This window comes from Phyllostomus hastatus, unplaced genomic scaffold, assembly GCF_019186645.2.
Source record: "Phyllostomus hastatus isolate PE091 unplaced genomic scaffold, TTU_PhHast_1.1 phas_scaffold_317, whole genome shotgun sequence".
In the NCBI taxonomy this organism is placed as follows: Eukaryota; Metazoa; Chordata; class Mammalia; order Chiroptera; family Phyllostomidae; genus Phyllostomus; species Phyllostomus hastatus.
Window position 1 is genome coordinate 3,762,183 of NW_025334023.1, and position 23,877 is coordinate 3,786,059.

General features: G+C 54.3%; 2 protein-coding genes across 6 annotated transcripts in view; one reads left to right on the plus strand and one right to left on the minus strand.

Moving 5' to 3' along the window:
* Positions 1 to 1,509: 1,509 nt before the first annotated feature.
* On the plus strand, positions 1,510 to 2,679 carry TPBGL (trophoblast glycoprotein like). The gene has a single exon (XM_045818303.1). It carries the CDS (start codon positions 1,510 to 1,512, stop codon positions 2,677 to 2,679), a length of 1,170 nt encoding a protein of 389 aa, XP_045674259.1.
* Positions 2,680 to 19,471: 16,792 nt separating this feature from the next.
* ARRB1 (arrestin beta 1) overlaps positions 19,472 to 23,877 on the minus strand; it is a 66,939-nt gene continuing 62,533 nt past the window's right edge. For all 5 annotated transcript variants that reach the window (XM_045817783.1, XM_045817786.1, XM_045817785.1 and 2 more), the window contains 3 exons: positions 23,235 to 23,305; positions 22,373 to 22,424; positions 19,472 to 21,034 (listed from right to left, as the gene is read on the minus strand). In XM_045817783.1, the coding sequence (XP_045673739.1) occupies positions 20,923 to 21,034; positions 22,373 to 22,424; positions 23,235 to 23,305 (235 nt within the window). In that variant the 3' untranslated portion in view covers positions 19,472 to 20,922. The remainder of the gene's footprint in view (positions 21,035 to 22,372; positions 22,425 to 23,234; positions 23,306 to 23,877) is intronic.

The window sequence follows — 23,877 nt, forward strand, 5'->3', positions numbered from 1 at the left end:
GTTATTGATCTGTTAAATATAACCTCAAGGAAGGAATCAACCCAACAACCGTCCCTAATTCAGGAGAAAGAGACTGACTGATTCTTAGGGGGGGCCTCTATCCCAACCAGCTCCGCTGATACCAGAATGGCTGCAGGATCAAGTGTCAGTCCTCCAGCCTAAATAATTCATGCCAAGGCCAAGAGCGCTCCCTTCTCGGGAGCCTGTTCCTTTAAGTCAGGTCTGGAGCTTCCCAGTTCTGGAAATAAAAACCCATCCAGAACTAAACAACCCATAAACAGCTCATCCCTGAACCCCCTTAGCTTAACTCCACATTTCATGCTGCAAAATCTGCTCCTGTTCTCCCACCACTAGAGCCCCAAGCCCTCCACCCATTCATTACTTATAGGTGGGGCACCATGGAGGGAAGGAGGGACAGTTGATGTTGTCCAACAACCCAGGGTCCTGAGACCCAGTAGAACAGTCTAGTGGGGTGTCTGCCTAGGAGCCGGGGCAGGGAGGGGACATCAAAGAGCTGAATCACCACACCCACTGGTCCCAAGGCCTGGGAGAGTGGTTGGAGGAGGAGTCCAGCTTAGTGGAGGAGATGAGATGAAAGAACCCCGGCTTAGCAGCCAGTGCGTTGTGAGCAAGGGGGAAGCGGAGGGGTTGCCCCTGAGTTTCGGAGGCGCGGTGGGACAAGGTCAAGGAAACGCTATTCCCATTAGACTTGCAGTGGTGGTAACCCAGACAGCCCTAATGTAATCGGGGTCGAAGTGGAGGGGGCTGGAGGCTGGGGATTTTCCAGTCTCTCCTTGCACAGCTCTCTCCTAGATCACAGAGATTAGGAAGAGCCTGAAAAATGAGTAACTTTCTCAGCCCACCCCTCATCACTGCTTGCGCTTGTGGGGAGGGGGGGACGCTAAAGTCCTGCCCCCAATTCTCATTCCGTGGGGCTGACCCACCTGCCTGCTCTCCTCAGTCCGACCCAGCCCCACAGGTGCCAGAGAGGGAGGAAGAAGGAACCAGCTTAAACATGGGAAGTGGAGGAGATGAGACACCGAGAACCTGGGAGAGCCAAACTTCTCAGCAGACCGGAGTCCGAGAAGGGGAGAGAGAAAGCACAGCAGCCAAAAGCCCAGATTCTCCGTAGCCTCCCACCCCGCCTCTCCGCGAGGAGGGCGAGGAGACTCCGCTGGGGGCGGAGGAGGAGGCTGGGAGGCGGGGAGGGGGGGGAGGCAAACCCTGCCCACTCGGCTCCAAGCCCGGAACGGCCACGGAAGCCGGAGGCCAGCGCGCAGGGCGAGTAGGGCACCGGGGGCGGGGGGCTCCGCTCCCCGCTTGACCCCTCTCGCGCCAGCCAGGAAAGGGAAGGCTCCTCGGATTTTAGAGCCAGTGGACAGACCGACCGCGACTGCCAGCATCTGCAGGTCAAGGACTTGCCCCACCCGCCCCCCTCCCCGCCCCCAAGGCGCTCCAAACTCACTGGTGAGAGCGGCGGCCCGGGCGCTGGATGCGGGGGCCGCCGCGATGGCCCCGCGCGCGGGACAGCCGGAGCCAAGGGGGCCTCTGCTACAGGGGCTGCTGCTCGTGGCCGCGGCACTGAGCCAGCCCGCTGCGCCCTGTCCCTTCCAGTGCTACTGCTTCGGTGGCCCCAAGCTGCTGTTGCGCTGCGCGTCGGGCGCCGAGCTCCGGCAGCCGCCGCGGGACGTGCCGCCCGACGCGCGCAACCTCACCATCGTGGGCGCCAACCTGACGGTGCTGCGCGCTGCCGCCTTCGCCGGCGGGGACGCGGACGGGGAGGAGGTGGCGGCAGGCGGCGTGCGCCTGCCGTTACTGACCGCTCTGCGCCTCACGCACAACAACATCGAGGTAGTGGAAGACGGCGCCTTCGACGGGTTGCCTAGTCTGGCGGCGCTCGACCTGAGCCACAACCCGCTGCGCGCCCTGGGCGCCGGCGCTTTCCGCGGGCTGCCGACGCTACACTCGCTGCAGCTCAACCACGCGCTGGCGCGGGGCGGCCCCGCGCTGCTGGCCGCGCTGGACGCCGCGCTCGTCCCTCTGGACGAGCTGCGCCTCCTGGGCCTCGCGGACAACGGACTGAGCCGCCTGCCGTCTGCCGCGCTGCGCCTGCCGCACCTCGAGCAGCTGGACGCGCGCCGCAACAAACTGGCCGGCCTGGGCCCCGACGACCTGCGCGCACTCGAGCGCGATGGCGGCCTGCCGGTGCCGCGCCTGCTGCTTGCCGACAACCCCCTGCGCTGCGGCTGCGCCGCGCGCCCCCTGCTGGCCTGGCTTCATAACGCCACGGAGCGCGTCCCCGACGCGCGGCGCCTGCGATGCACTGCCCCGAGGCCCCTGCACGACAGGCCTTTCGTGGACCTGGACGAGGCGCAGCTGCATTGCGCGGAACGCGGCGCCGAAGGTCGTGGGGAAGAAGTAGAACTCACCGGACCGGAGCTGGAAGCTTCCTATGTCTTCTTCGGGCTGGTGCTGGCGCTCATCGGCCTCATCTTCTTAATGGTGCTCTACCTAAACCGCCGCGGCATCCAGCGCTGGATGCGCAACTTGCGTGAGGCCTGCCGGGACCAGATGGAGGGCTACCACTACCGCTACGAACAGGATGCCGACCCGCGCCGTGCGCCTGCCCCAGCCGCTCCCACCGGCTCCCGCGCCACTTCCCCGAGCTCGGGCCTCTGAGCTTTGCCTCTTCGAGGTTGGAGGTGCCCCTACCAGCTGATGACTTTACTGAGGCTACCTGGCCTGCAGCAGTGGGTATGGGACACCCGCGAGCTTGGGGCTTTTGAGACTTGCCCCTGACCTGCCTGAGACCTTTGAATTTTGGCATCACTTCCCGTCCCACCCCACCCCCACACACACCTGGAGACCCCAAACTGTAGCCCCTTCTTCCCAGCCTCTGAGAACCCTCACTATCAAAGACCCAGATACGCCCCTTCTGATTCCAGAAACCCTACCCACCCATCCCAGGCTGCGGACCCATCAACTCTCCTCGCCCCCTTTTAAGACTCACCCAGAGACCTGGCCCTAAAATCCAGAAGCCCTGAGATTGCATCCACCAAGCTCTTCCTGAGTCCTTACTCTCAGCAGGAAACACCCTAGACTTCATGGACCCCCATCTCCAGCTTGGAGCCCTCACTTTCCTTCCCAGAGCTCCCACCCTCACGTCCCACTTTGGTCTCAGAAGCAGAGCACTCCCACGAAAAGGTTTTTGTGGACTTTGAGCCTTTTTTCTCACACCAGAACTCCTAGCCCTCCATCCTGCATAGATATCCCCATCCTGGGGCTCCGACGTGTTGGGTGCTCTCCCCGCCCCCCCCCCCGCCACCGTCAGAGGGTGTGTCCCATGCCATCCACCACCCCACTATGGCTCATGCCCCTCCCTTCTTTGGCCCCTGCTTGGGGCTCAGCTCCCGTGGTCTCTCCCATCCCAGAGACGGGCACTCACTATATAGCCTTAGTGTGGAGCCAGTCCTCAGCCTTTCCCGCTGGGGCTCTGATCGCCTAGCACTCAGTGTTCACCCCAATCTAGACTCAGCTCTTCACCTGGTCTGAGTTACAACCCTTGTCCAAGTCTTAGGCTCTTGATTCCACCCACACCTGTAGCTTACACTCAATACTCAACCCTCCCCCTCACTACTAGGTCAGGGTCCAATAAGAAATCCATCCCTGAAATGTGCTCACCCTTTTTACCTCCTAAAATGAACTCTCCAGCCCTGCGAGACGGGTGCGGGTGCCACATACCCCCATCCATACTGGCAGGTCCCCACAGGGAAGGGAGATTCCTGGGGGTGCAAAGTTGGGCCTCAGAACCAGGGTCACCCCCACTCACCATGGCCTCAGTGAGGGGTCAGGAAGGGGTCTCTGAAGGGCTGGGAGATGCTGCATACGTGCTGTTTCCCACCCATGTGTCCCCTCCCCTAAGGATTTCTTGCTGCCGTGTTCCCTACCCCCCACTCCATGTCTTCTGGAAGAGGAAGGGGGTCTCACCTCCTGTCTCAGGCACACGCCCTTTTGTTCAGGGTCAGAGCCTCAGCGACCTGCCTTCTGCATGATCCCAAAGCACAATTGGTGAGTGGGGAGGCGGATGCCTCTCCTTGACTCCCACCCCTCGGTCAGGCAGAATGGCTGGCCTGGGCTGCTTCTGCACACAGGAAGTCACCCTCCAACACACTGGTTGAGGCCTGCCTTGTCACCCCTACCCCAGAAACCTGGATGTCCCTCGGGCAGTTTTCTATAAAGTCTGCAATAATCTCTGATACTCTGCTCTTGTAAGTCCTGCCGTGTCATTCCTGCCGACCTTCGAGCATTGAAGGGGCTGGAGGGGATACTTGGGAGGGCGTTCTGGACCTCCCTGAGGTGTGGTGACCCTTGGCATCTTCTCCTGGGCTGTGGGAAAGGAAATGGGCTCTGACTGCCCAGAGCTGGGTGGAGGCTAGACCCGCAGACTTCCCGCTGGGATGGCACTGCTCTCCAAACAGGGCTGCTTTTTATCCTGTGAGGTGGGGTCACACACAGCCAGGGCGGGAGCCTGTGCTTCCTCTGCATCCTCTTACCCTTCCACTGGTCATCACCTCGGTGGGGATGGGGGTTGGTGGGGCAGAGATTCAATTGGGCTGATAAATCTAGCATCACACAAGGCTACCAGGGAGGAATTCCAGCCACACAGAACTGAGTCAGTTAATTCAGACAAGAAAAAGGATGGCTCATTCTCTGCTGCTTTGCCATCAATCCCTCTGATGAATTATCTGGTATTCCCTTTACCCTTTGTCATGCCACAGTCTTCTGGCTAGAGGTGTAGGAACTGCCCGCTCGGGCATGTGAGAGGCTGGGAGAAGCACCCTCGAGGTGGGGGTGGATAAAATGGCTCCTTGGGATATGTGGGAGCAAGGAGGCAGCTGGGCAGGGCCAGTGGGGCCAGGCTCAGAGGCCTCTCTCCTGCCTCAGGTTCCCTAGGCTGGGCTGTTTCACACTGAGGATCTCAGAGTCCCGGAACCACGTAGCAGAAGCCCAGACCTCTGGCATTTCAGAATTTTAGGGCTGCATCATCCTAGAATATGTGCCTTCTAAACATTGAAAAGGACCTCAGAGGTAATGTGGGAGCCATCTCCCAAGCCACCTCAGTAAGAAGCACCCTCTCTCGATAAGGGGCTCACTCCTCTCTTCCCAGGAGCATCCGTTTCAGTGCCAGAGGCTTCGGCCTGAGACTTCCTGACAGTCCAGCCCTGGCTCTGTGTTTGGGCCAGGAGCACACCTCTCCCCAGGATTGCTCTGTGCAGAGTTAGGGCCAGTGCAGGCACCCTGTCTTCTCCTAGCAGATCCCTATCCCGTCATTCCTCATGAGAAGGGATTACATTCTCTTGAAGCATTCCCATCTGTCAATGACCTTCAAAGAGCAATCCTCCAGGACAAAGTAGTAGCTGTGTCTCTAACATGGTTAGAGAACTTTAACAGATCACCTCCCCAGTTCCAAAGACGTGCCCTCTGATGATATGGTCAAAGTCTGCAATAAGCCCTGGCAAATAAAACATGCTGTTAGTTGTGGGCTCATTGTCAGCAAACATCTCTGAGGGTTTGTATGAGAGCTGCTACTAAGCTAAGTATCCAGTTGATAGTTGTCAAACATCAAACGAATGAGAGTTTCAGATGTGCCAGTTGACATTTAAGCTTAGTGCCCATTAAATGCTGTCTCTGGGCTGCCATCCTCCTTGTAGCCTACTAGTGACCTTTGGTCTTGTGGGACTATCGCTAGGTCCCCGGGGCCCTCAGCCCTGTCTCCTCTGCAGATCCAGCCATTCACTCAGCCTCTGCTGAATACAGCTGTTCCAGTGCCGGAGAAGCAAATGGCCCAGGGGAGGAGTCATATTTAATCAAGGTTTAGAGAAAAGAAGTCCCAGGAAACTGAAAGTTTAGAGTAAGGACCCCTGACCCAGCCTAGGGAGACTTCTTAGAGGAAGTCATGTTTGAGTGGGTTTTAAAGGACGAGTAGGAGTTCCCAGAACAGAGAACGACCTTCAGGCAGGAAGACCTTGTCAGTCAGAGAACTGGAGAAGACCGTTCATGGCTGGGAGTAGGTAGGAGGTGTGTGTGAGTAAGACAGATCTGCTTCCCCTGCGTTCCGTACTGGTCGGCAGTAGAGGGACCTCCGCCTTCAGAGAAGTCAGGGGTGTGGAGAGCTGTGATAGGAGATCCCTCACAGAAAGAGGTGAAATGGGGAAGGGGATCTGGCCAGTCCTGCCCTGATACCCTCATGCCACCCACCCCTCCAGCACCCCCTCAGCAGTGCCAAGACCCCGGCGCAAGGCCAGCCTCCCCCTTTAATCACACGGCAGGAATGCTGCTGGAAGGCTGAGACGGGCAAGAGACTGCAGGGGCCCGCAGGGGCCTTCAGGGACCTGCAGGGCCAAGTGCCAGGGGGAAAATTCCGTCCCGGATGTCCCCTGGAGAGCAGGCATGGTAGAGAGTGGGAGAGGCAGAGGAAGGTGTGTAACTGTCAGAACAGTGATAGACGTGAGACCAGCTATGTACTTTGAGAAACATGTCACTCCCCAGAATTCTGTGACCCTGTAAAAATTGTGAAATTTCCTCTCAAAAACAAAGGGAGCCATCTCCTTGAGTTTATTTCTGTGACCCCTGTCTTCCCCATGCCCCTCAGCGAGGGTCCGGCTGCAGTCCAGAGGACGAGGCTTCAGTCTGAGCTCAGCCTGACTGGCTAAGTCATTCGGTTCTCACTCAGACACCCCGGTTGAGATCTTACTGCGCGCTGGGTGCCGGGGATTCAGCAGTGCACATGGCAGAGCCGGCTCCTGCCGGCCTGGCCCAGTCTGACACTGAGTGTGGACAGCCCTGCCCGTCTCTGGCTCCAGGTTCCCCTGTCTGGGCTGGGGCTGGCCTCGTGACCTCCGGAGGCACTGCCTGCGGTCCCTGGAGCCCATCTCCTTCTTCGTTAAGTCTCTGCCTAGCAGACTAATGCACGGCACGGCCTTTCCCAGACTGGGAGAAGGGGCTGGGGCAGTAAATATTCCTGGGATAATGCATTCGGCTCCTTCAGAGTCCCTGCCTCCACCCCCTCACCTCTCCCTCACTGCCCAGCCCCCTTCCCTCAGTGCTGCCTCAAGGCAATTTATCCCGCACTGGCCAGTCCCATGCAGTCCACCTCAACTAACCCTTCATTGTACTAATGGGGAAACCGAGGCCCAGAAAGCCTAACAGCCCTCCTCCAGGTCACACAGGGCATCAGGAGCAGAGCAGACCCAGAGCCCAGGATGCACCCTGGGGGCATCCCTGCCCTGCTCCGGATCTGAGGACCTGACCCTGGCTGCCCCACCTCTGACTCTGTATCTGTACTCCAGTGCTCCTTGCCTGGCAGCAGACCCGAGCCTGTGGTGGCCTGGAGATGGAAAAAGGAAGTGAACAAGGAGGGGGTGGAGAGGACTCTTCAGCTTCCATTAGCACCTGCCAGCAGGCCTCAGAAACCTGTCCTAGCCTCCTGCAGGCAGAAACCCTGCTGCGGGATCCTTCTTGATGGTCCCAGGCTTGAAACTCATTCTCCCTGGGCCTCCCGTCTCTGCTGAGCTGCTGCTGAGATGGACAGGGCCTGCTCTTGTCCTCAGTAAAGATGGGGTCACTGTGATAATGGAAGCACACGGGGGGCCGCTAACTAATGTGACCGCACACACCAGGCAACTTTGGACAGTGAAAGCGGCCACTATTACTAATTACATGGGGACAAGAATAAGCTAGGGCTGTACCAGGCTGGTGGGCCTGGGACTCCAATGACTTTTGAAAAGACCTGGGGTGGGGGTGGGGGGTGGGGTGGGGGAGAAAAGGCGCTAGACCGCTAGACTAGCTAGTCTGCCAGCACTAGACAACTAGTACACTCCCTGACCTTAACCCTGTCCTCCATCCACACTAGACAGCGTCTTGAACACTATTCTCCAGCCACACCAAATTACTCAGACTTCAGGAACTGAGCCCAGGTACTTCAAGCCCCATGCCTTTGCTCACACAGCACACTCTGCCGGGAATGCCTTCCCCGCACTGAGAGCAACAGGACAGCTCGGGCTGTCCACTGGCCTTACCTCACCCCTTGCTCCTGTCACTGTACACACCACCCCCCTGACCTCTATTTGTACAGACTGGTTTTCTGGCCCATTGTCAGCACCAGCCCAGAAGCTCCCCGCAGAGGCCCAGTTCCCGTTCAGGTGCCCAGTCCCGGTGCATAGAGAACATTTTGAGCACTGTCCCCGCCCCCCCCCCCCACACACAGAAATCCACAGCACAGGGGGAGAAGCGTCACGCAGGGTTTGTGGCTTCCTGCTGTTGTGTGTCAGACGCCCACTCCCTTTGATGCCCACAATCCCCCACATCACTGAACCGAGGTTTCCCTTGTGTGGATGCCTACAGGGTCAGCTCCTTGTTGCAGCTGCTCCATCAAGTGAGAAAACAGAAAGAAAATACAGCTTTAGAATATGTAATCATGCAAAACATAATTCAGCTTTTTGACTTTGACTTTGACTTTGTAATACAGTTCTAGTTTTCGGGCCCTCCATCTGCTGTACTTGTCCAGGGTCCTATCTGCTCAACTTTCTCCAGGGGCTCAGCCCAGTTTCCTTGCCTCCAGAAACTGAAGCGACATCTGTTGGCCGAGTTGTGCAGAAGCCAAACCAGTTTTAACTTTTCTTTGCATACGCGCACCACCTGCTGGTGAAGATGAGAAAGTTCCTCTTTCATTTAGTCACAACCCATTCAAGTATTTAAAGTGCCTGCTATGTGCCAAGAACTGTGCTAAGAAGAAACTGAGGATACGATATTGAAGAAAATTACAAGGTATAAGCCCTTATAAAATAATAATAGTAATAAATAACACATATATGCTTACTATGTACCAAGGATTGTTCTAAGCACTTAAGACATATTAACCCATTTTACCCTGATGACAATTCTGAGAAGTAGGTATTATTACTATTTCTACTTTACAAATGAAGAAGGAACATAAAGATGAATAATGTGTCACAGCATGCTAATAAAGGGCCAATTTAGGCTTAGAACCCAGAGCATGTGCTCAGACTGTAAACAAGTAAATAAGCAACACACTTCTCAGGGGGAAACAAGCAGAGAGATGGGACAGTGGTGGGGAAGGCTATTCTTTGGCTGGGGCAGTCAGGCAGAACCCCCTGAGGAGGCAGCTTGCTCTAAAGAATGGGAAGAAATACGCTTTGTAAAGAGTCCAGGAAAGATCAATCCAGGCAGAAGAAACAGCAAGTGCAGTTTCTTCTTTGAGAGGGAAAGTTCAAGTATCGAATGGGAGGCAAGCCCTGGCTATGCTACCCCTAAATATCTCTCCAGTCAGTTCTTCTGCTTCCCCACCTGGTCCTCAGCTCTGCATCTCTCAGCTGGCTCCCTGCCCCAGTTCCTGTGTGGTCCCCCTGCCCCAGTTCCTGCGTGGCCCCCCTGCCCCAGTTCCTGTGTGGTCCCCCTGCCTCTAGTCTCTTGCTCTGCTCCATCCTCCACAGTGCAGCAGAGTGATCCTAAAAATGCATGGATCTGATCCCTTTTGCTGCCCTGCTTAAAGCCTGGCTCTTTGGACTAATTATCTGTAACCCCCCTCCCCATGGCCATGGACTGGTCCCATCTCCTGTCGGCTCTGCTGGTTCCCTTCATCCTAGCTACATCCAAGTCCTAACAACTCCCTGAGGGCCCCAGGTTGCCTCACCCTCTGAGGCCTTCCAGGTGCCTTCCCTTCTACCTGGAATGTCCATAGCCTCTCCTCACCTGTCTAACTCCTCATCCTTCAAAACTCAGTTCAAGCAATTCCTCCTCTAGGAAGCCCGCCTTCTTCCCCATCTCATGAGCCCCAGCTGACCGTGATGGCCCCTCCTCAGTGCTCTCCCAGTAGGCATGCGGTGCGTGCATGTGGGCCTGCCTCCAATACCATTCAACAGCAACTCTAACCCTTCGTTGTCCTGCCTTATCCTCCTATGAATCTGAGGGCTCCTGGAAGGAAGGGGGTGTGTCTGTTATCTCTGTCTTCAAGGCACAGTGTAAGCCCCAGCAAATGGTACCTGCCCAATAAACATCATTTGTAGTCTTACAGTGAGCTGTAAATTGTTTAGTTTCTTTTTGTCCAGCCCTTTTGCTTCTTTATTGAGGTACATATTTGCATAGAGTAAAATCCACTCTTTGGGCATACAGTTGATTTGGACAATCAAGATGTGAAACAGTTCCATCCCCCCCCAAAATCCTTCCTGCTGTCACTTTGTAGCCACCCTCCTTCAACCACAGCCAATGGCAATGAAGGGTCTGTTTCCTGTCCCCATGGTTTTGCCTTTTCCAGAATGTCATGTAAGCAGACATGTACGATTCGTCCTTTTCAGTCGGGCTGCTTTCACTCGGTGTAATGCATTTGAGATGCATCCCTGCTGTCGCTATCACGAGTTGGTTCATTTTTATTGCTGATCAGTGTTCCACTGTGTGGTGTATGATAGTTCATTCACACTTGTCAAAGAACATTTGGGTTGTTGCTAGTTATTGACGGTTATGAATGCAGGCATCACTTACGTTCATGTACAGGCTTTTGTAGGAATGTAATTTTTCACTTCCTTTGGGAGTGGAACTACTAAGTCTTATAGCATGTTTATTTTTTTATTTTTAATTTGTATTGAATTTATTGGGGTGACATTGGTTAATAAAATTATATAGGTTTCAGGTGTACAATTCTATAATACAAATTTATGAAAAACTGACAAACTGTTTTCCAAAGTATCTGCTAGTCTTATCCAGGTGATCACTTCATAAGTTATATAAATGTCTAACCACTCTGTCGTACACTGGAACTAATACTGTATGTCAACTATAATCGAAAAATAAATTTTTAAGAAAGTGTTTTACCATTTTGCATTCCCATTATAAGCATTCCAGCCTCCATTCCTCCATTCCTCCACATTCCTCCACATTCTCACCAGCAGTATTTATTGAAAAGACAACAATCGAATTGCCTTCGCATCTTTGAAGAAAATCCATTGGCAGCGCTCAATCCACTGAGCCACACCAGCCAGAGCCAGCTTTCCTTTTTAGTATTGTTTGTATGATTACCTTTTCCATGTTTTTACTTGCAACTTATCTGTGTCTTTATATTTTTTAAAGATTTTATTTATTTACTTTTAGACAGAGGGGAAGGGAAGGAGAGAGGGAGAGAAACATCAATGTGTGAGCGATAAATTGATTGATTGCCTCTCACACGCCCCCAGCTGGGAACCTGGCCTGGCATGGGGGGCATGATTCCCTGGCATGTGCCCTGACTGGGAATCAAACCAGTGACCTTTCAGTTTGTAGGCTGGTGCTCAATCCACTGAGCCACACCAGCCAAGGCTTTTTCTTTATATTTAAAGTGGGCTTCCTGTAGACAGAATATAGCTGAATCTTGGTTTTTTGTTTTTTTTTAATCCAGTCTGACAATCTCTGCCTTTTAATTATGTTTATATCATTTACATTTAATACAGCCATCGATATGGTTGGATTTAGGCCTATCACTTATATTTTTTTGTTTGTCCTTCCTGTTTTTTATTCTGTTGTTCCAACTTTCCTGCCTTTTTTGGAATATTTGAATATTTTTTAGTGTGCCTTTTTATTTATATTTTTGGCTCTATTTTGGTTGTTGCTCTAGGAATCACCATATACACATATAACCTTTCATAGTATACTTAGGATTAATGTGTGATTCCTTCAAGTATATATAATGCAGAAGTCTCACAAATAGGTGTCTTTATTTCCCCCCACTAACCTTTACACTACAGTTGTCATATGTGTTCCCTTTATATACACTGACATCCCTATCAGACAATTTATATTTTTCTCTTTCAACAGTCACACATATTTAAAGAACTCAGGATGACTAGTGTAGCCTGTTTCTCTTAATTCCTGGAGATATAGATTCATCTCCAGCATCATTTCCTTCCAGCCTAAAGAATTTCTTTTATTTATTTATCTATTTATTTTTATTGCAGGTCTGCTAGTGACAAATTCTCTTACGTTCTCTTCATCTGAGAATCTCTTTATTTTAAATCATTCTTGGAGGATATTTTCCCTGGTTACAGAATTCTGGGTTGACAATTCTTTTTCTTTTAGCACTTCAAAGATGTTGTTCCATTCTCTTCTGGCCTCCATGTTTTCTGTTGAGAAAGCTGCATCAAATCATCATTCTTTATATGGAAGAACATACAAAGGTCATTTTGCCCTGGATGGTGTAGCTCAGTGGATTGAGTGCAGGCCTGTGAACCAGAGTATCAGTGGTTTGATTCCCAGTCAGGGCACATGCCTAGGTTGTGGGCCAGGTACTCAGTAGGGGGTGTGCTAGAAGCAACCACACATTGATGTTTCATCCCCCCTCTTTCTTCCTCCCTTCCCCTCTCTCTAAAAATAAATAAATAAAATCCTTTTAAAAATCTGTCATATATATATATATTAAAAAAGAATGTGTCATTTTCTCTAGCTGCTTTCAATATATTAACATTTATGTTTGGTTTTCAGCAGTTTGGTTATGTGTATCATATGGTTTTCTTTGAGTCTGGGATTTGCTCAGCTTCTTGAATTTGTAAGTTTATGCCTTTCATACAATTTTTTTCTGCAGCAGTATCTTAATTTTTTCAATCTTTTTTCTCTAGTATTTCAGATTGAATACTTTTTACTGATCTATTTTAAGTTCATTGACTCTTTCTCTGTCACCTTCATTCTACTCTTGAGCCTATCCAGTGAACTTTTAATTTCAGGTATTTTATTTTCCAGTCCTAAAAAATCCATTTGGCTCATTTTCTAGTTTCTAATCTCTGTTGAGAACCACTATCTGTCCATCACTTTCAAGTTCTAACAGCTACTTCAAAATCTTTTCTAATAATTCCAGCATCTAAGTTATCTTAGAGTTGGTATATGTTGATTGTATTTTCCCTTGAGAATTGGTCATATTTTTCTGGTCCTTTGTTTGTTGAATAATTTCAGATTGTATCCTAGACATTGTGGATGTTATATTGTGTAGACTTGGTCCTGTTATAACACTTTGTAGAATGTTGATTTTGTTATTATGTTTAGAGGCAATCAGCTAATTTAGGTTTAGACCCTAAGTTCTGTCTTACCTTCTCTTGGTGGTTCTAACTTCAGCGCAAATGCACAGGAGAAAAGAGAAAATAAAGGGAAATTGACCCCAGATTACTCCTCCAAATTTTGAATCCTCTGCACCATCTTCCTGCTTTTGTTTAATTTTCAGTCATTAGGCAGTTGTTTTGTATTTTTGTCCAGAGTTGTGTTTTTTTTTTATGTAATCAGTAGGAGAAATAAGCTATAGTGGACTTACTCTGTCTTGGCAAGAATTTGAAATGCCTCCCAAGTTGATTTTGATTTGCTAGAGTTTCCAAAAGCTAGATAAATGAAGTCCCAGAGCACCGCGAGACAGTGACAGCAGGAGGCAAGCCCAAAGCTGAGAGGAAACAACGAGTCCCTCTCCCATGCCTGGAGTCCTGGTCAGATATCAGGGCCTTCCTTCCACATTGTGATATCCAGACCAGTGTGGTTATTTCTATTTCTGGGTGAGAAGATGAAGGAGGAGCGGGTGATTTGCCTATTTGGTCTCCCATCTAATCCCCTGGCCGCCTCTGGCTCTGCAGGGCAGGGCACCAACCATTGCAAACTACATTTCCAAAGATTCCTTGAAAATCAGCTTCTGCCCACAGGAGGCACACACATGAAATCAGAGGGTGGGAGGAGAGGAGAAACCAGCGTATTTCTCCCGCTCTCTCAGCTTTGGGCAGCATCCCCAGCGATAGCTGTGTTTCTTCTGAGGTCCAGACTCCTCAGATACCCTCTCCCTCAATGTCCCTGCTGGGCTGCCCTGGTGCCTCAGCCCCATGAAGCCCACCTCCTCTCCCTGTGCTTCCACCACGCAGGTGGTTGTGGGTTCCCGTTGCGCCTGGTCTCTGGGTTGCCTCATATCCCATTTACCCTTTCAATTCTTGCAACATATTTGTAACCAGTTTTGCTTTTTTTAAAAATTAAATTCCTGCTACTGAAATATGGGCATAAGTGCTGGTTATCTGGACTCAGACTGATCTAGTCCATGCAGGGGCAGAACGAAAACTAGCTCAGGTCCCCTGGTTCAACTGTCAGTATCCTCCCGCTGCCCTTCTCCGGCTGGGAGGGGCGTCAGGAAACAGGCCAACTTCTGGCCAACATGGAGGGCAATGCTCTGATCTAAGTTGCACACCATTTTACAGGAATGTAGAAGCTTGTCTTTCCTATATAATCCATTTCCTAGGAAAGTTGTCTTATATTCATCAGCACCTTCCTTTTGTGTTAATACTGTATGTTATCATTCAGAACTTTGAATCTTTTGCACCTGTATCCTCACTCCTCCCAGGTATTCTTTTGGAAAAGGCAGGGGGTAAGTTGTGGAAAACAGAAGTGACATCGGGAAGACCCAGCAGAGCAGGAAAGGAGACCTGAACACGAATCAGGGCTGGAACTGGGGCAGGACTTCGGCAGAAGTGCTCAGTGGCGCCAGGAGAGGATGGGATGGCTTCACCGCAGGAGCAAACCAGGGGCCATGGGACCCTGTGGTATCTGACAGGGATTGGAGTTTTGGCAACTTCCCCAAGGCCATAAGGCTGGTAAAGTGTGCGGGTGGGGGGGGGGGAAGCTTCCCAGCAGTCTCTGGAATGGGGTGCAGTGACTGGGTTGGGTTGGAGCTGGGACCACAGGCAGGGGAAGAAAACACCTGACCCGGCCACGGGAGTTCGCACTAGGCCAGGGCATCGGGGCCGGCACTTGCTGGTCCACGTCCCACCGAGGGTTTGTGGGACAGGAAAGAAGCACAGCCAGCACCTGTCACAAAAGACCTTTAATGGACACCTATTTATAGTTCTTTTGTTCACTGTCCTGTGAGAGTTGAATAAACTGCAATAACTTATCTGAGATAATAAGGAATGCCACAGGTACAACAAATAAACCTGGCAGGTGGCCCAGGAATGAGGGCATCACACAATAATCACTTCACAGAAGGGCCACAGACCCGGAGAGCTGTCCCAGTCACCCGTCAGTCCCCACACCCAGGACCCACACACCGTTAGTGCACCAGGCTGAGCACCGGCTCCCACTGAGTGGGAAGAGGCGCCCCCGCCCTGCCCCGCCCCCAGTGTCTGTGGCTGCCCCCCCGCCCCCCCCGGAGCAGAGACTGTTCCGGAGGACTGTGCACCCTGCACTGGTTCCCCGAGGGCTATCCTGATCTGCAGCGCAGGCCATGATCGCACCCCGAGCTTGTGCAGCTCCCGCTTCTCGTGTGAAAGCACCTCTCAGACCCACGCCTCCCACGACACTTGCAGCCGTAATTCCCGTGAGGCGGGCAGAGCCTGGCAGTAGCCCCACGGTACACACGGAGACACCGAGGTCAGTGGTTCCCAGGGAACACTCAGACTGAACGTAGAACGCCAGGTGGCACACTTTCTTCCACGCCACGTGGCCTGCAGTGCCCGGAGCCTCACATTTTCACCCAGAATGCCCTGGGTGGGGGCCGGGCAGGATTCTGTGTCGAGGGCTGGCCCAGATCTCACCAAGGTGCCTGCCCTCAGCCCTGATGAGGGACCCAGGCAAAGGGACAGGCTGGCAGGGAGGGAGTTCGGGAGACTGCAGGTGGGGCACCAGCCTCCCTCAGGCACTCTCCTGCAGCCCACACACCCGACTGCCCACACAGGTGGGAGTGAAATCCTAGCAGACTCGACCAAGGGAAACTCGCTGCCTGAAGCGTCTCTGGGCAGACCCCGCCCTCAAAGGAGGGGCTTTGGCTGTAAAGTCCTGCCTCAGCATTTCCTCTAAGAAACCTGGACTGCTACCCACCTGTCCACATGTAAAGAGGAGCCTGACTCTAGTGTCTCCTCCCATCACATTGCTCCTTCAGTCATCCCACTGCCTGGGCCAGGAGAGCTGAGTGTCCCACTGGGGTACAGACATGAGTTCTAGGTGAGGGCTGGGCCTGTTTCTGCACCCCACTGCCCCCCACGCTGCATGGACCAACGTCAAGATCATGACACCCCCCCCCCCAGTCACTGAGCACCAGGCCCCCGCCCAAATGAAACCTAGGCCCAAGCTCCAGGGCAGGGGGCTACAAAATCACCAAATGACAAAATGTGTGTGTGTGTGAATAAGCGAATGACTGGGCCTGGGCCTGTGACCTGAGCTCCGGTACAAAGGTGCCCGGCGCTGGAACATGGCAGCCACTCCGCCGTGAAGAGCAAGGGCAGAACTCGTGCCTGCTGGTCTAGCGTCAAACCTCGGAATCGTGGTTTGAAGAAATTTTTTCTCCAAAAGAAACTTTGAAGGTGAAACTTCAATAGACAAGACAGATAAAAGCAGAGCTGCTCTGGTGGGAGTGGGTATGGGGGTGGGGCTGGAGACCTACCCCACGCTTCCATCCCTCCCTTCCCACTGTAGCAGCCCCAAAAGAGCGCTGCAGAACACCAGGGGTTCCACAGCACCTGGTGGGAAAACCACTGTCGGAGTGTCTACAGATCGTGGGTCTGCAGGACCTGTGCTTTGACTTCCCTTTTGGGGCGAAGGGTTGGGAGAGAGTGATGGGGAAGGACGCTCCCCTTCCACAGGCCTCTCTGTGAAGCCACGGTGCAGCGACCCTGCAGGGGGGCGTCAGAGGTGGAGAGCCTGCCCCAGGGGGCTGGCCATTTCAGTCCCAGAGGGAGAACAAAGTGGTGGAGCTGCCCGGGCCGAGGTGCAGGCTCATGCACCGGGGTGGGGGAGTCTGTTTTGGTCCTTGTTGACATGAAAAAGAGAAACATCAAAACAGGCATAGGCCTATGACCGTGGGACCCTGAAAGAGTTCAGGATTGGGGCCTAACATCTTCCTCCAGGATGGGTCGAGAACGTCCCACCCCCGTCACTGTCAGGAGAGAAGCTGCCTTCTCAGGCTGCTGGAACCACCAGGGGACAGGTCAGCTGCAGCTCAGCACCGTGTGTAAGAGGCCTGGGTTTCCCCTGCGTATCCCAAATGCATCCCAAGTATCATCATGAAGTACTGGCAGCTTTGGCTGACCTGGAAGGGGCCTTGTACCATGAAGGGAAAGAGCAGGCAATTTCTATCCCATATCACCCTCGGCTTCTTTGATGGAGTGCTGATTCGGGGATGGGGGCTGGGGGTTCTCACCAACCTGGGCCCAGAGCCCCAATCACTGACAATACCCAAGTCTTGTCTCTCTGTCCTGATTGCTGGGATCATTATCTGAGGCATGGCACTCCTGAATAGTGTCTCCGTTTTTCCCTCAGCGGGGTCATCAAAGCAGACCTGGCTGCACCTCCTTCTGGTTGACATCTGCCTAAATGAGAGGACCAGAAGGCCAGAGCAAACTTCCTGTGTGACCTTGAGCTGCTCCCCTGCAGTGGCAGGGCCATGGCCTGTGCAGCCGTTCACACTTTACAGAGGCAAGTGGGGAAGGGATTGATGTCCCATTTTACAGCCAGGGAAACCGAGCCCAAGAGGTTGAGTGGCTTGCTCAAGGCTACTCAGCTGGGTGACGACAATGAGGACACAGAGGCACTGTGGGCTTCCAGGCCAGCGTGCTTTTCACAGTGCTGTGGGAACCAGCTTACCAGCAATGTCCCAGCTGAAACAGTGCCCCTGAGGCTGAGGAGGCCGGTGGGGTCCAGCCAGATAACCAGTCCTCAGGTTCATGGGGATGGACCCTTCTCATAGTTGGAATGTGGAGGAGCCCAGCTGATCCTCTGCCTGGGGATTTTTCACTCAGGGCCACCGTCTTTCTTGCACCCTAAACTGCTACCTACATGCCACCCCCATGCCCACTGGTGGGTCTCAGTACAACACTATGTGCTCAGCACAGGCTCCAACTGTGTGCACAGAACGAAACTGACACTGGGCTGGGGCCTGGGGCCCAGTGGGTGCCCCCAACCCCCAGTTTCACTCCGGGGTCTCACCTGATGCCAGATGGAGAGGGGCTCTGCAGAGAGGGACCCAGTCATGTTTGGGGGCTGCAGGGGTCTAGAGCCAACCAGAAGCTTGGGAAGAGGATCTGGGCCTTTCTTGCAGGAAGAGGCCAGAGGAAGCACGGGTCTGAATGCCCCTGAGCTGCAGCACAGGGCTTGCCGGGGGGCACCCAGCCCAGGGGCAAGCAGGGCTGAACTCCGGCCTGGGCACCGTTCACAGAGCTGTCCATTCTAGAGTAGGCTGAGTCCACCTGGAAGGGGCCCCATTCCTGATTCGCATCAAGGCACTATGTGGATGAGCAGCGGCCCTGGGGCCATGAATAAAATGGCCCCATTCTTCCCTCATGACTTTCCCTGACCAGGAGCTTCCTGAGGACAGTGCCTGGGACTGACCCATCTCTGTGTCTCCAGTGCTCACACTGAGCAATTAAGGTATCAGCTGAGGATGGTTAAGCCAAATTCAAATGAACTTGACCATTGCCCTTCTGCAGCCCTGCACCCAAGGAGTAAAAGGCTAGATGGGGCTATGATGCTCCCTGCAGCTGGAGAAATTTTGGGTAACCACAGAGATAAACCTGAAAGGGTGAGGGAGATGTTGAGGGGTGGAAGCTCAGGAAACCAGTGGCAAGTCTTTCGTGTGCACAGGTTGGGGATGGAGGAGGAGGTATGGAGCAGAGTGATTACCCCAAATCTGGAAGGGTCTTATCCCAGCTCCAGAGGTTCCTGAGGAAGACCCTGGCACCCACATGCTTATGGCGCATTGTTCTAGTGTTCTATCAGGTCCTCAGCTGCCCGATGAAGTGCAAACCACCCAGCCAGCTCTGGTGGGGGCTTGATGCCAGGGGCACCTGCAACTAGGACACCAGGACTGGCCAGGGAGTGTGACTGTCCAAGCTGACTTGATTCTCACCTGAGTAGGGTTCCCTAGGGTTGAGTCTTCGTGAGAGGCAGACGGGAAGGGCGTGATGCAGAGCCAGGAACGAAGCTGGTGATCTCACCCTGGGAAATGGCTGCCCGGCCACCCCAGGAGGGCCTGGACTGAAAAGTGTTGAGATTCAACTTGTGTAATAAAATTTTGTTGTCTCCCTTTTCAGGCAAGCATGGGCTAGAGAGAGAAGGAAGCAGGAATTGAGGAGAGAGCCCCCTGCCCCATAAATCAGTGTACTTGCTTGGGTATAAGGTGCAGCTCAGGTGTCTACATCCAGAGCAGCTGTGAGTCACTGGAGGCCCTATTACCAGCAGCCCTCCAGCCCCACTGAAAGCTCAGCAAATGCAAGCTCTGTCCTTTCGTCATACTCAGGCCCCAGGGCCAGGCAGCTCGTGCTAGCTACGGCCACAACTTGACGTCAGGCAACCCCCTAGAGGCCCAGCAAGGATCCAGCCCAGGCCTGCCATGGGGAAGTAGAACTCTCCATGGCCCTGACGCCTCCAGGGGCTGACCAGTGAGTCCCCTCTGGAGGCACAGAACAGAGTCAGTGGCTCTGGCTCCATCCACTAAGCCAGAAACTTTAATGTTCACAAGTTCTTGGAGGACAGACCTGGGAGGGCCCTTTGTGATCATCGGGTCAAACCCCTTGGTTTTCTAGGTGACAAACTGAGGCCCAGAAAGGAAAAGGAACTTGCCCAGGGACACAGAGTAAGTGAACAGCAGAGAGCAGACAACAGCAGAGACCTTCGGATACTTTCTGCCTCATCCCCTGCCTGCCCTATTACCCTGGAAACACCCCAGATGTCAACCGCAAACACCAGCCAATGGGTACGGGGTCCCCATGGCACTGGGAACCACTGAGGGGGTCAACTCCCCAAGGAAACAAAGGGTTCCTTGCTACCCGGGAGCCCCTTACCTTTTAGGTGAGGGTATCCCAAAGGACCCTGCCACCTTCTGAGGAAGGACCCCTTTTGTCTGTGGGCATGGTGGCCTCAGGCACTGGCTCCCAGCCTGCAGAGCCAGTCCAGCCTGGCCCCAGAGAACTGCAAGGGGAGGGAGGAGGACACTGGTGTCCCTAGCTCCCTCTGGACTTGCAGCCTTGCTTCCCATGGGCTCACCGGTTACGAGTCCACAAAGAAAGGGAGCAGGGCAGACTCTCCCCTTCCAGCCCCTGTGCCCACCTCTCGGAGCCACCCTTCCGCACACCTCCTTTGCAGCTGCAGCTCATCCTGCCTGGGAGCGGGGGCAGGGGGTCCTTTCTGAAGACCCTTCCTGACTGTCTCTCTCGACGCACGTGTATTCGTAGGACAGCATGCGTAAGATGCCAGTAGCTAGGAGACCACGCCCTGACAACACTGAGATACACTTGGGCTAGTCCACAGTGCTTGCCTTAGACTAGGTAACTGCTGGTAAGAAAGTCCAGTCGCTTTTCTCCACTCCTGGGGTTTATGCCAATGTCACTGTCAGACGCAGAGGGACACGGGCAGGGATGGGCATGGAAGGGAAAAGGTGTTTAGTGGGTCAGAGCTGCAAACAGGCGTTGAGAATCCATCCACAGGCTGCCGGCCCGGCCAGAAGACGGTGGCCTTCGACATGGTCATCCTTTAGCTGCCAGACTATATTAACCACCTGGGGCCCTGGACATTCTCTCACAGTCTTGACCCCGCACCCCCACCCTTCCAAGCCCGGTGCCCTGTGCTCCCCCCGCTCCCCATCCCAGGTCAAATTCCAAGGCCAGAGCCACAGAGGCCTCTCTGGGGGTCAGCAGGAAAAGAGGGGGATGGGAAGATGACTGCGGTGAGAGGGCTATGGTGGTGCGGGCGGCCTGCGGGCATGGGGATGCGGGCCACCCTGAGGCTGAAGGCTCACCACCACAGCCTGGAAGACCACTGGGCCCCCTGGCAGAAACTGGAAGAACGAAGGGGGCGGGGCACCAGGACGGGGAGAAGACAAATGAGCGGCCGAGTGCGGGAGAGAGGACCCGGAGCAGCCCGGGCGGGCGGCCCAGTCTATCTGTCGTTGAGCCGTGGGGAGCCAGTACCATCCTCCTCCTCCTCCTTGTCGTCCTTCATGCCTTTCAGTCTCTGACGGGCAAAGTCCTCAAACACAATGTCGTCGTCGCTGGTGGGAAAGACAAGGAAAACGAGGGGTATTTGCAGGGCAGGGCGAGCAGGCTCATTCAGAGGAGTCAGAGGGCTCGCCTGCTGATGGGACTCGGATGCTGGCCCCTGGGGCTGACCGTGGGCAGGCAGGCCTGCCAGGCTGGCACATCTGGACACCCACCAGCGACAGTAGGCCTGGTCACATGTGGCCTCCAGCCAGTGGTGGAAATGCCAGAGGAAGGCCTACGTTTGCCTTTCATGCCTGAGGGCTGCAAAGTGGCCCGGTTCTTGAGCAGTTCGGGGTGCGGTAAGGGGGGGTGAAGCTGGGCTGGGGCCAGAGGAACAACTTACTCCCACTCTGCGGGGCCAGGCCACCAGTAGTTTCATGGCATATTCTGAATCCCCCAAGAACGAGCCCAAGAAACCCCGCCCACCCGCCGAAAGAGCTACTCGCAGGAAGCACTTCAGCTTCTGCACGGGGAAGAGCCGGCTTGGCTTTATGGAAAGAGAAAACCGTGAAGACCCTTGCTCCGGGAGAGCCTCGGCTCACATTCTACCCTGCAGGATCTTAGAGAGGAAGGGGTGGATGGCGGCAAGTCTAAACAGGGGGGCAGAGGAAGGGTGGGGTGGGGAAAGGGGGTGCCTGAGTGGGGTTTCAGGACTAAGGACTGCTTCTGAGAACAGTGAGCTCCCCTCTACCACGAAACACGTCCGCTTAGGCCCACTCAAGTCCCCTGTCTCCCAGAATTCAGCCAGCTGTGTGGGGTGTGCTCATGGGGTGACTTGAGACCCCAGATGCCAAATATCTCCGGGCAGAAAAGGGAAGAGTGGATTTGGAGCTGGAGCGGAAAAGCTGGTTGGCCCTGGAGGTGGTTGGCGATGTCGACCCAGGTCTCCCCCTCTGGCCACTGTCCGGTGAGCCGATGGCCTTTGGCCGCAGGGCAGTCCGCATCAGTCCTCGGGAGCCAGAAGCAACAAGATCCCCAGAACCTTCCCCACCCCACAGCTTGAGTCCACTGCTTGGGCACGGGAGAGGCAGGAGAGTCCCAGCCCAGGGCCACGAACCAGCCCTGTGCGAGCTGAGCAGGTGCTGTGGACGGACTGACGGACGTGCAAGGATGAGGGAGGAAGAACAGACCCCACCAAGTCAGGAGGAAGAGGAACAGGCACGGAGGGTCCTTCAAGTCACATGCAGGCAAGCGGGTTGCTGAAGAGGCGAGCAGAGGCGGCTCTCAGCAGACGGGGTTAGCCCAGCTGCTCGTCAGGGATTAATAAGCATATATGCAAATGACCCTGTTGTCCCACCCACCTCCCCGAGGCCCTCCCACCCAAACATTGTAGGCAGGGTTTGGCTTACTTTGTGTCAAGTTCTATGAGATTGGTATCTACTGGTGCCTCGTTCTCTGGAACTGAACACAGGGTGGGTGGGCACCCACAGGTTAGTGGTGAGTGGTATGGGGGCATAGGTTTGAGCCCCGAACAACCAAGCTAAGATGAGGCGGGCAAAGGAAGAAGGGAGTAGGGAAGGAAGGCTGGTTCCTCGTCTCAGGAATACCCCCAAATCACCCTAGAGGCAGGCTGGAGGGCTCAGGGAGGGTCCCGGAGGCCCACTGCGGCCCCAGCAAATGGAAGAGCCTCTGGACCTGCTCCCTTTGGCATATTTCCCACGTGACTTAGATTCATTTCTTGCATGCATGACTTTCACTAACTCTGAAACAGCCATTGTCACATCTCTTAACTCCGGGTATGTTTACAATCGATGGCATTGCATAGTTTAATTGTGGGAACATTTTCCTTTCTTTGTGGCATATACTATAATATCTCTTAACAGAATAGTCTTAGATTCAACAAAGTATGAGCAATCTGGTATCACTTGGAAAAGCTGTGGGGATGGCGTGTCCGGGGCCACCCTGTCCATGCAGCCCCTCCCCCACACCTGGGTGCAAGACAGGGTCCCAAGCATGGCCAGGGGGCCCCTCCGCCCCAGCCCCTGCTCATCCCCACAGAGAACAGAGCCAGACCTCTCTGCGTCCTGGGGAGGTAGGGGTAAATAGGGGTGTGGGTCTCGCAAAAGATCCTGGGGAGCTGGGGAAGAGGGGTGACCCTGGGCTGAAGCCTGACCCAGAGGGAGGTGGGGTGAGGGGAAAACACAGCAGCTGGTGGAGAAGGGGGTTGGCTGTCTGGAAAGCCCAGCCCAGTGACCCGCAGACCCCACTCACCTTCTCGATGTGGGGGTTCCTCTTTGGGCTTGGGGTGCATTAGGGTGAAGGGCAGTTCCACGGCCACATCACTGAAACAGAGACCCAGGCCCAGTCAGCCCCGAGCCCAGTCTCCGGCTGTGAGATCAAGGCCCCGCCAGTTTGAGGGCCCGGGAGGGTTTTGTGGTCAGAAGAGGTAGCTCTGGGCTGAGAGGTAGGAAATCTGGCCCCAGGCCCTGGTTCTGCCATCCTCTGAGCTTCAGTCTTCCCTGGAGTTGAACTAGCGGACCTCTTATCCTGGCTCCAAAACGAGTGGAAACTACCTGTTTCCTGAGAAGGATCCCTGATCTCCCATGAGCTGGGAGGAGGGACAGGGGTAGGAAAAGGATTGCCTAGACAGTGCGTGCATCTTGGTCACTGGTAGTTCCAGAGGTGCCAAGGGACCCTGCCAACCTCAAATCGCCACAGCCAGCCCAGCCTTCCCTGACACTGCCCTTCCCAACTTTCTGGGTGGGACCCCCTACCCTCACCACAGCCCATCTCCCAGCATCTCCAGGAGGCTCCTGTGGAAGTGCTCCGGTGGCCCCAGCCTCCTGTCGCCTCGCACTGCTGAGGTCGGCTTAATCAAACTGAAGTTGGAGGGGACCCAGGCCCTGGGGCTGTC

Bases quoted from the DNA above. Each gene is read 5' to 3' on its own strand.
- TPBGL (XM_045818303.1), top strand. From the start codon at position 1,510: ATGGCCCCGCGCGCGGGACAGCCGGAGCCAAGGGGGCCTCTGCTACAG.